Consider the following 12,117-nt stretch of genomic DNA (forward strand, 5'->3'; position numbering starts at 1 on the left):
GTTAGACGACCGCTTATGACGTCGGGCCTCTACATCTGTACGTCATTCATCTCAAAAGTTGGTGAAACTCTTTATGAAGCTGAAGGCAGCAACATAACATCACTTTGTTATGGATTAGCAATATTTATATCTCGTCTACATCTTCCTATTATGAAACTGAAGCCTTCTTTAAGGTTAGACTAGTTTACAGCTACTTTGCTTCATTGGTGGTTGACTGTTAGCCTTTCAAACCTATAGCTGTCAGGTCTTCCTTCCAGTCATGCCGCCAGCTAACTCACAACAACAGGAATGATGCTGCAGAAGAATAAACACTGGCTGAAGTTGGATGTGACGTGAGGAGCGGGAAACAGCTGGGATAAAATGGACGGCAGAAGGAGACTGTTTACATCCAGTGGCGGTTCCTTTCCAAGAGCATCCTGCTCCCACTGCTCAGAAGGTACATAGCTGATGTTTCACCATCCCTGTCCTTAACATTTGCAGCTCCACCTCAGCGTTTTGTCACTGAAGGGGGAGGGGTTTTCAGCCATGTAACCTTCAGTATTTGTTTCAGATGGCTCAGCTAAACTGTGGCACAGCACTCCAATTAAAAAGGTAACCTATACTTGCCCTGATCGTTATATATTCACAATGTACAAATTGTCTTACCAGGTCCAAATAATACTTAAAGTTATAGTCCTTGGTTGTATTTCATAATAATTGCCATAAGGACTTTGTGTTCCATCGCTTTCCAGAAAGATGGTGCTCCTCAACTTGAGGCTATGCAACCATGTGGCCCAACCAGAGGCACGTCACAGTGGGTCCAAAGTGTTGCTGGAGTTCCAGCAGATCCTTGCTGTGCTCATAATGTTCAGGAGGCTGAGGTGAGGTCAAAGTTGGATTGCTCGGTCCACATTTTACACATCGCCTGATCAATGTGTAAGATGGGAATGACAGTTATTTGTAAACCAGGTGTTAGTAGTGGCTGGAACTTTGGTCTACTAGACACCCATCAATGAGGTTCTTAACTTAATGTAGCCAGGCCGGACCTGTTGTGTAATGTTTTGAAAAAGGATTTCTGCTGATTGATGTTTAGATATTAGATAACAGTTACTCATAGAAATACAAAGATAACCCATGAATGGATGGATTAATGATCTGCAAAGATGGATGTATATTTGGTGGGCAAATGAATAGATAGATGGATGGGCAGATGGTGTTGCTTTACAAACTATAAAACTGATCACTTCCTTAAGTTTCATACATCCCCTTGTGATGTTTTTCTATGTAGCTTCCTGTAAAAGACCTGAGTAGCTCCACCATCCAGAAGCAGAGAAGGGAGCTCCAGCTCCTGATGGCCGAACTGAAGGACAGAGAGGGGGAGCTGAACACCATGTCCGCTTCCCATCATAAGCAGCACCAGGCCTGGGAACAAGACCGTCAGAGTGTACTGATGTTGGAGCAGAGGTGTGCTCGTTTGGATGGTGAGAAGCATCTCTTTATCTCTACCTTCGACACTAGAACGCTGTTAACTGATGCAGTACCAACCTGTCCCTTCTTTTTAGTAAATTGACAAAAAAAGGAGAAGGGTCAAATAAACTGAATTATACAAAGACACATTTAAGCTTATTTGAAAGCAGGTAAACGCAAAGAGAAACCTTCAAGGGAGCTGGTGGGAGACAACAACACTACCAGAACAATTCAGAGTTGTAGCCAAATGCTGGCATCAGAATAAGAAATTGTGTTGAGTAAGCGTTAATCTTTGAGCCCTGACATTGGTTTTCATGATTAATCAAAGTTTTCTCAGCAGATTTGTTAAATGGCATCTCACCTGATAGTGTTTTGCAAATTCCTTGTGTGTGTGTGTGTGTGTGTGTGTGTGTGTGTGCTCACAGAGGAGTTGCAGAGGTGTAATGAGGTGATCAGAGTCCTGACTAAACACGTGTGGATTGTGGAAAGCAAAGAGAAAGAGGTGCAGAAGGAGCTCGGAGAAGCTAAGCTGCTGCTCTGTGATCTGGAAAAGAAACAGCAGCAGGTCAATCAAAGGTGTCAGGACTACGAGGTATCAACCTTCCATCCAACATCCATCCATCCATCCATCCATCCATCCATCCATCCATCCATCCACCATCCATCCATCCATCCACCATTCATCCATCCATCCACCATCCATTCATCCATCCATCCATTCATTCATCCATCCATCCATCCACCATCCATTCAACCATCCATTCATCCACCATCCATCCATCCATCCATTCATCCATCCACCATCCATCCATCCATCCAACATCCATCCATCCATTCATTCATTCATTCATCCATCCATCCATCCACCATCCATTCAACCATCCATTCATCCATCCATCCATTCATTCATCCATCCATCCATCCACCATCCATTCAACCATCCATTCATCCACCATCCATCCATCCATCCACCATCCACCATTCATCCATCCATCCATTCATTCATCCATCCATCCATCCACCATCCATTCAACCATCCATTCATCCACCATCCATCCATCCATCCATCCATCCACCATCCACCATTCATCCATCCATCCACCATCCATTCATCCATCCATCCATTCATTCATCCATCCATCCATCCACCATCCATTCAACCATCCATTCATCCATCCATCCATTCATTCATCCATCCATCCATTCATCCATCCACCATCCATCCATCCATCCATCCATTCATTCATTCATTCATCCATCCATCCATCCACCATCCATTCAACCATCCATTCATCCATCCATCCATTCATTCATTCATCCATCCATCCACCATCCATTCATCCATCCACCATCCATCCATTCCCTCCATCCATCCATCCATCCATCCATCCATCCATCCACCATCCATCCATCCATCCACCATTCATCCACCATCCATTCATCCATCCATCCATTCATTCATTCATTCATCCATCCATCCATCCACCATCCATTCAACCATCCATTCATCCATCCATTCATTCATTCATTCATCCATCCATCCACCATCCATTCATCCATCCACCATCCATTCAACCATCCATTCATCCATCCATCCATTCATTCATTCATTCATTCATCCATCCATCCATCCATCCATCCACCATCCATTCAACCATCCATTCATCCATCCATCCATTCATTCATTCATTCATCCATCCATCCACCATCCATTCATCCATCCACCATCCATTCAACCATCCATTCATCCATCCATCCATTCATTCATTCATTCATCCATCCATCCATCCACCATCCATTCAACCATCCATTCATCCATCCATCCATTCATTCATTCATTCATCCATCCATCCATCCACCATCCATTCAACCATCCATTCATCCATCCATCCATTCATTCATTCATTCATCCATCCATCCACCATCCATTCATCCATCCACCATCCATCCATCCATCCATCCATCCATCCATCCACCCACTAATCCAACCATCCATCCACTAATCCATCCACCATCCATCCATCCACCATCCATCCATCCATCCATTCCCTCCATCCATCCATCCATCCACCCACTAATCCATCCGTCCGTCCACCATCCATCCACCCGTCCATCCATCCACCCATTCATCCATCCATCCATCCATCCATCCATCCATCCACCTTCCATCCATCCACCATCCATCCATCCATCCATCCATCCACCCACTAATCCATCCGTCCGTCCACCCGTCCGTCCGTCCACCATCCATCCACCTTCCATCCATCCACCATCCATCCATCCATCCATCCACCCACTAATCCATCCGTCCGTCCGTCCGTCCACCATCCATCCACCCGTCCATCCATCCATTCATCCATCCAGTTTGTTGTATTTGCAGGTCACATATTTCAAGCCTATCCACTGGTGGACCTTCATATTTTGTAATGAACCATTTGAGTTTGGAAAACTATTGTATTTTGACTTAGCTGGGGCCACATTACACCACTTTTTGACTTTACCTCTGATTCCCAGGCAGGGAATATCTGCGTCAGTCTACACTAGTTACAGTGTGAGGGGAAGTGAAAGGACCTGATCTCAGTTGGAGTCAAACAAACATGTTTACATTTTTTGAGATGGATAGTGTGAAGACAGATAGTGTGAACTGATCACGAACATCCTGCAGATGCCTGTTGCTGACAGCCAATGAAAAATAGAGGATGGGACACGACAAAACCTAAATAGGTGACGACTGTGAAAGTTGGGTAGTGAGTCCCCAGCTTTAGAAAACATCCTCCTGGGATCCTTGATTTTGCGTGTTCCCTTTTCCTGCTAAATAGAGACAAGTTGCTTAAATGTACTAACTTAAACTTGCTGCTGCTGTAGCTCTTCTGCAATTAGGCCTGAAAGTCTGTTTCTAAGTGTCTGTGTTATCTTACAGGCAAAGAACCAGAGCCTCAGCTCCACTGTTATGGCCCTGTCCACACAAGTTGGCTCTCTGCAGGTCAGAGAGGAAGAACTGAGTTCAATGCTCAAGCTAAAAGTAAATTACTCAAACCTACCAATATTCATTACACATTAAAAAAATATACAAACCCTGTGATGTCATTACCACTTTATGTTTGTCACTGTTAGGACAAAGATGTGAGCGAAGCCTCTAGTCATATTCTGGAGCTGTCAGGGAGGCTTCAAGACCTGGAGAGGTTGCTGGCAGAGAGTAGATCGCAGGAGAACAAGCTCCTGAGAGACTCTGAGGAAATGAAGCGTTGTTACAAAGACGCTAAGCGTGAGGTCTCTCAGCTCAGAGGTAACAAATTACAGCTTCATTCAGTTGTTACAGGAGGCTTTTCTCATTTACTCATATTGATTTTCCATGCATAAGAAGCAACTCCATATAAGGATTGTATCAGGATTCCTCACTGCTGTCAATCAGTAGGACTGATGGTAGCTCTAATCTTTTTCATCTCTTGACAAATAAGTTTCTAGATGCTAAAACAGTAGGAAGGAAGTTACAGAAAAATTAACTTTGCTCCAGTCTTCTGCTGTCCATCCTTGTACTTCCTACAGAATTTCTCTTAGTCCCTGATGTTCTTCTTCTGCAGAACAGGCGTCTCTGCTGCTCTTCTTGACACTAGGTCGTTGTCCAGAAGGTCTTCACACCTTTGTGTAAAAGAGGCACTCACAATGAGGTGCTGCTGGCGTTGTGCAAGTTTTGCACTGGTGGTAAAACCGGTCTGTAGCATACCCCTCAGTAGGAGATGGTCCTGACTCCTGACACTTGCTAATCCTTTGCAGGAGTTTCCTTCCATGTGAGTTTAATTGGCTGCAAAGGAATTTATAGGTAACTATTGCTAACACAAGGAGATAGAGGTGCACCAATCTGGCTGTTCCTGATGATGATTTCTGGTTTTCTTTGAGATCCGACTTACCTGTTCCGATTTTGACCGATTCCAGTTTTAAAGAGAAGAAATCTGCTGCAGTTGCTTTAATAAAAGCATTAGTTTTTAATCCACCTCTATGCAATTTTTGCTAAACTCAAAATGAAGTGTATCAGAGAACATGCTCTTTGTTGATCTGTTTATGGACAGAAAATGGTGCGAGTTCTTTGTGGTGATGTATTTAATAAATAGGAGAATAAGAATCCCTGATCAGAGCCAATAAAGAAAATAATGAGCATATTTGGATCTTTGGGTGATTCATCTTTGCTTCTCTGCATGAGGACAATGATTTCAAGCATGTCTGTCAATGTGTTAATTAGATTTTATAAAACAATTTCATCTGGACTCTTTCGCAGCTTCGCCTGTGCTGCTGCTGTGACTTTACTGACATCAAGTTATCTGAACATTAAAGAAATAGGAGCCAATATACTGAGAAAGTACTCCAGAATATAATCTAAAGCTGTTTCTTGGCTAAGTTAGCAGGTATGTGTGGACACAGGCTTATTCCTTGAGCCATCTACCCTTTATGCTTTAATGATCCACAGGTCTATCTTAAGTGGCTAAAGAATTTTTATTTTTTTTTATCAAACAAAAGGTTAGGTAGTGAACCAAAAATGTGTTAAAATGAGTTCAATGGTCAAAGATGTTATCTTCCTTCCAAAAGAAATAAAAATGTGCTGAATGTTGACACAATTCACTCTGCGTCACGCTGTGTTTGTAGCGGAGCTGCAGCAGCACGTGACTCAAAGCAGCACACGGAGGGAGGAGATCATCCGTCTGAAACAGGAGCTCCAGCTGCTTCACACAGATCTGGCCCTGACAGGTACGTCCGTTTGATTGTTTCTACGTCTTCATTTTCAAATTCGTTTTGTTTAGCAGATGCTGTTGATCTAAAGGTAATGTTCTTGGGGTGCCTCATTTCAGTGTTATTTATTTCTGCCGTTATTTAAATTCTAAACATAATCACATCATTTTATTATTCTGACGTTGGCACCGAATATATTAGCTTAAAACCTAACAGTAATTCAGCTGTTTATTTTCTGATATATCCAATATTCTGGTCTAATTTGTAAAGTTCTGTTTGTTTTATAATCCGTTCTCTTCAATTTACACCAAACATTTTTTAAGTGTTAGGTGTATGTTTTAAAATGACACCTGTTTTGCTTTCTTGGGGGGAGGGGATATTATAAGGAATGAAATCTGTTAACGCTCTTATATAGACATTTTTACATTTTATTTCGTTTTTTTTTTTTTCCAGATTTTCATTTTCTGTGGATTATTTTTCTTCCATTTCTTCCGTTATTCACTACTGCTTGTTGGTCAATCAAAAAAAAAAATACCGGCACTGTAAACTGGTCTTTTTAGCACTGAAATAAAATTCCTCTAGCTTGTCTACAGTCTGTGTCCAGCAGGTCTGTTATATCTCTGCAGTCTCTGACGGTTTTGGTTTCAATCTGCAGCAGCCGTTTCAGATACCTCAGATTGTCAGATAAAGTCAAAACCTGCTAATCTTCCCTGTTAACAGGGGAGGGCGAGAGCTGGAAGGATGAGCTGCTGGAGCTGTCTCGCTCCAAGCAGGAACGCATCATGTCTGAGCTGCTCTGCCTGCAACAGGTATGGTGTTAACATAGCAGAGCCACAAAAGCACTCCATCAATCCACACACAAACAAATCCCTGAAGTTGGTTAATGTCTTTCCTCGTTCCTCCTGCTCCATTTGTGTTCGGGGATGGAGGGTATTTTCCTGTTTGTCTGCATGCCTTAGTGTGTTTCTGCAGTTTCCTCCCTCCCACAGTGACTCTGGTTTATAGTCGTGGACAGTGGTTACACAGATCAAAGCCCCTATTTCCTTCCTCTGACAGTGGGATTTTCTTAGGTTAAATTATTATCGATTCATTTTATTTAAATAATGTATGTTTCAAAGTCTACAAATGTTCTTTAAAGTTGCATTTAGATCACAAAGGTCCATTTTTGTCTCGTGGTTTTGCCATGGTAACACATCATTGGATGATACTGGTGTTATTTTCCAACCAGCATAAACTGTTCTTTTTACCACTGTTACTATAAACAGGTTTCAGTCTGGAAAAGTCTGGAATTTGATACAAATTCTCAGGACTGAAAAAAAAAAAAAAAAAAAGAGTATGAAAAAGATTTGTAATTTTAAACTTTATTCCCTTTCCTATTGAAAAAAATCTTTTAATCCATCTATCCATCACTGCTTTTGTCTGTCCATCTGTCCAACTATCTGTCCATTTTCCCTTCCTTTCAATTCATCCATCCATCCTTTCATCTGTCTGTCCCTCCTCCCATTTGTTTGTGTGTTTCAGATATTTATATAAATGTTGAATCTTTAGTGATTGATCTTTAAAAGATTAAAATATAAACTCCCATTTGAGTCTGGAGAAAAATGGAATTTTGACATGAATATGTAGAAACCCTGACAGTAGGAAAATGTTTCATTGTTCATCACAATAGCAACAAGAAGCAGCAAAACCTTTTCTGCTTGTGTGCGTTTTCCAGGTGTGTGAGAACCAGAGGAACGACCTGCAGCTGCTCCGACTGAACCAAGAAAGCACACAGAGAGCTCTGAGGGAAAAACCGCATCAGGGTTTACTTGGAGGGTAAAAAGGCTATCAGTTTCTTTCGGAGGGATGCTCCCTCACACTTCCAGGACCAAAAAATAATAATTCCTTTTTGTTCCCAAGTCCAGTGTCAGGCTAAATTGGTCACAGGTAAATAAACACAGCTGAGCTCGTGAAGATAAGGTTTTGATCTGCTAGGAAATGAGAAAAAGCATTACTAAATATATGATGAGGTTAGAAACATTAGATTACATGTGATGGAGCATTGAATCCTGCAGGTCTGAAAAGTCATTAATGAGCCTGTTGCGTTTTATGTCCCAGCAAGGATGATCGGCTGTTGAACTGTGTGGATGTTCAGTCTACCAAAAACCTGAGACCTGATCTTGAATATCTACCAGCAGCTGAAGTTCAAGCATCTGGGGCAGCCAACAGCAAAATTGAAGGCTTGTCAGCAAGCATGAGAGATGTGAGATATTTTTACTAAAGTGGTTTTGATAAACGGCAACACTCTTCTTCACTCAAGCCATCCTTTAATCCACACCTAGTTTTGTAGTATTACTTTTCTCACTGTCCAGTTTACCCTTCTTTTGTTCATTCTTACATGAATGTTTGGGTTTAGTATGTTTTGTAAAATCTGTACAAATGAATGGTTGGTATGAGGACCACAAATGGGAAGTACCAGTTACCCCATGTTTCCCCAAAGGTAATGAGCCAAGCCCTCAAGCGCCTTAAAATCTTATCTAAACATTTGCACAGCCAAAGGCAATGACTTCTGGAAGTTACCGCTGGTTACCTGATGGTTTTGCATATTCAGATTTTACTTTCACTGTTTATGCTCATCAAACCATCTGCTGACTTTATAGAAGCCTGATTTATTTTCAGGCTGTCGTAGAGTGCATTTGTACATTTGTGGGACATGAGGCTTCCAGCACATTGAGCTTTTTTGGCATTTTGTCACATTGTTGGTGTTTTATGTGATAGAATAAAACCAGTGCAAACTCAGAAGGCAGAGTAAGCATTGTTAAGAGAATAAAACCTGGAGGTCTATAGTATCTCTGGAGGAGCTGTAGAGATCCAAAGCTCATATGGGAGAATCTGCTGACAAGACAACTGTAAGCTATGCACAAAACATCTGGCCTCTATGTAAGAGTGGCAAGAACTAGGCCATTGAAGAAAGACCAAAAAATCCTTTTTATCCTACCAAGAAAAAGCCATGCGTGGTTGAAAACTAACACTACACCACAGGCACACCAGGAGCCAGGTAACTGGTGAAAGATCAAAAAGGTCATGGGGTTTAAACTTAACATAAAACAAAGTGGTATACTGGAACATTTGGCGTGCTTATTTCACAGCTCATAATAGAGTCTCCTGTCTGGATCTCATCAGGTTGCAGATCAACTGTCAGCATGTTCTCTACAGCAGGTTTTGGGCAAGTCCAGGTTGCTTCAAGAAGCTTCTGAGAGCAGCAGTTTAAGACATCATGGCGCTTTACAACCTGCAGGTCATATTGTGAACAGCAGGACCTCTGAACCACTGTACATGTATGAGTGCCAAACAGCCCACCACCACCCAAATACCACGATACTCAAGGTACAACGACAGTTTCATGTAGAGCATTATAATATGTCTCATTTGTATTCATGGCGGGGTGTGGCAGCAAGGAGGTAAAAATCTTTAAGTCTGGGTGTGTAAAAATGTAACAGCTTTGAGGTTGTTTTTTTTTTTTTTCTTACAGACCAATGATACTCCACCCAAAGCCTGCCTCCACCACAATGCCAGCCAGCAAGACAGCAATGTGGACAGCTTGATTTGACTACAGACTGGATTTTCTCTAATGATGTTGAATTGAATTGAATTGAATTGGATTGAATTATAAAGCACTGTGGAAAACACAGTTTTTATTTTATCTGAAGGTGCTCACGCTAAAGGAGAAACTCCTTTTACCTCAAGAAAAAAATGAAATGATTAAAAAACAAACTCTGGAACATTTTTATGACCTCAGTATTGTTTTATATTGTATTATTTTTGGTATTTCTTTGGTATATTTGGTATCTGTTAATCTGATGTGGATTACCATTCAGTGTTATTTTTTTTAAGCTTAACACCATTTTCTGCACAACATATTGAGTGAAGTGGGAGAGACGTGAAACCAGTCCTACTGGGCTGATGACTGGTGTGTCCTTGTGCGGTCTTTCCAGTTTCACTGCCTTCACATGGTGACGCAGAGGAAATATCTAAAGCTCTGACTTGCTTTTCTGTCTTGTAGCTTGGATGATCTGACACTACTTTTATATAAAGACTTTTCTTGTGCACTCCATATCCCTGGTTCTTTCTTTCAGTAATAGTTTAGGTTCATCTCTTTTAATGGTGTGGTTGCTTTTTGTTCTGAAGAAATGTTTTCCCACTTTACAGCTTTATAGCATTTTTTTAGCAGTGAGGAAAACTTGGATGAAGAGCTGGATTTAGAAGTATAAACACCTTGGATTTATTCGTCCAACTTTAAGGGGACAAAATGAGCAAAACGAAGACTAAAAATGATAATAAAACAGAGAAGGCCTTGGCTGCAGAGAAAGAACAGTTTGGCAAACAGCAGGTGAGTATTAATTGCTTCACATCAAGGCAGCGTTTCTGTTTGAGTCATTTTATTTTCCCAAATGTGGTTTGGCTACAGCTTAGTGTGTTGTCACAATATCCTTTGGTTGCTGCCTCAGAATGTATGTTCTACAACTAAAAGCTAACCTAACTTAAAAAGTAAAACACTTTACTTTGAAACATTAAAGGGCTAGTTTAGTGCTTTTTAAGTTGGGTTATATTGTATGGTTATAGGCAGTCAATATCTTACCTGTAGTATATTACATCACTTAGATGTTCTATAAATGCAGACTATTTTTTCCCAGAAGCTAACAGCTAGTCACAACGGGGCCAAGACAAAGGTTCTGTCATGTTAAGACCACTCCAATCTATAAAAGGCCATAGTGATTCTAGCCAATACTTTTTATAAACTTTTAATCCATCATCATGTTTGTGTTAGATGGTTCTTTAGAGGGATCTATGTGAATATTTTGACTAGGTGACAGAGTTAGTACCTTGTCTAAAACAACTACCTTCGTATGTGATTCTCGCTGCCAACTAGACTGACGACATGTTAATCTAAAAATAAAAACTAGTGGCTCAGATAAATGCCATTTTATTAAATTTTCTTAAACATAAATTTACCCTCACAGTCATCCTGATCAGATACACATAATGTTTTTTTTTCAGTTGGTGTTTCACATGGGAAGGTTATTGTTGCTGATTCATGGTCCAATATTGTCTTCTGTTTAAGATGCATAGTTTTCTTTTTTTTATTATTTCTATAAGTTGTACTTAGTGTTGGTTTGTAGTGAAGCACCAAGTTTTAAATGCTTTACTTTTGTCATTTCTTTTAGCTTCAAAGCATAAGCAAAATTGCCACCTCAGCTGAAGTTCCACCTAAAGAGAAATATGTGCGCAGTATCCTTTAAAAATGTACTTTGCACTTTCTTAAAAAATAATAATATCCTGGTTTTTAACTTAATAAATAAGAAATGGCACAGCCAGGAAAAATATGTCTTAGTCCTACACTTCTAACATGCTAGCATAATGCTAACAGCGTTTTGGAGTAAAATAATAATGGCTTTCTAGTGTAAAAAAAAAAAAAAGTTTTCTTTTGCATTTCTACATAAATTACTATGCTTTTACTATACTATACTTATACTAGGTTTCTGGTAAAAACTTTTCAAAAACATTTAATGCAAAAGGCTATGTTTGCTACACATTTGATTAAATAATCTAAAAAACAAAAGTTTTGGAGGGCTTTAAAGATAAAATATACATACAGTACACGCAGAGCTGTGAAAAAGTAATTGCAACCTTAAAGAGTTCCTCTGTTTTTCATACTGAAATATTTCTGATCATCAAACTATTTTGATATCAGGCAAAAATAATAACACAGCAGTTCTCCTATCAGTATTTTATTTAGTGAGGGAAAACAGCCATTCAAACCAACCCTGTGTGAAAAACAAATTACCCCGTAAACCTAATAACTGGTTGGTTACCTTTGACGGCAACCACTGCCATCAAGCTTTGCCATAACTGACAATGACTCTTTAGGTCTTTTTGGTCCACTATTTGCAAAGCTGTTTTATTTTGGCA

The 12,117-nt window shown here is 40.3% G+C and overlaps 2 protein-coding genes across 11 annotated transcripts in view; both read left to right on the top strand.

The window, feature by feature from the left end:
• Window positions 1-10,261, top strand: ccdc62 (coiled-coil domain containing 62). Of its 10 annotated transcripts, XM_047372578.1 has the most exons (14): window positions 3-173; window positions 258-436; window positions 551-591; window positions 732-860; window positions 1,268-1,460; window positions 1,872-2,038; window positions 4,367-4,468; window positions 4,561-4,732; window positions 6,085-6,186; window positions 6,889-6,977; window positions 7,883-7,983; window positions 8,266-8,410; window positions 9,331-9,534; window positions 9,680-10,261. In XM_047372578.1, the coding sequence occupies exons 2-14, from the start codon at window positions 361-363 to the stop codon at window positions 9,755-9,757; spliced, it is 1,599 nt and encodes a 532-aa protein (XP_047228534.1). In that variant the 5' UTR covers window positions 3-173; window positions 258-360; the 3' UTR covers window positions 9,758-10,261. The 10 variants fall into 10 exon arrangements, 5 of the variants coding, with proteins under 5 accessions (XP_047228537.1, XP_047228534.1, XP_047228533.1 ...); XR_007039299.1 differs by having other exon boundaries at window positions 1-436; window positions 9,446-9,534; XM_047372577.1 differs by having other exon boundaries at window positions 3-436.
• Window positions 10,262-10,304: 43 nt separating this feature from the next.
• Window positions 10,305-12,117, top strand: part of LOC124872494 (huntingtin-interacting protein 1-related protein-like) — a 29,745-nt gene continuing 27,932 nt past the window's right edge. The window contains exons 1-2 of the mRNA XM_047372576.1: window positions 10,305-10,537; window positions 11,373-11,436. Of these exons, the coding sequence (XP_047228532.1) occupies window positions 10,457-10,537; window positions 11,373-11,436 (145 nt within the window). The 5' untranslated portion in view covers window positions 10,305-10,456. The remainder of the gene's footprint in view (window positions 10,538-11,372; window positions 11,437-12,117) is intronic.

The sequence above is a fragment of the Girardinichthys multiradiatus genome, chromosome 8 (genome assembly GCF_021462225.1).
Source record: "Girardinichthys multiradiatus isolate DD_20200921_A chromosome 8, DD_fGirMul_XY1, whole genome shotgun sequence".
In the NCBI taxonomy this organism is placed as follows: Eukaryota; Metazoa; Chordata; class Actinopteri; order Cyprinodontiformes; family Goodeidae; genus Girardinichthys; species Girardinichthys multiradiatus.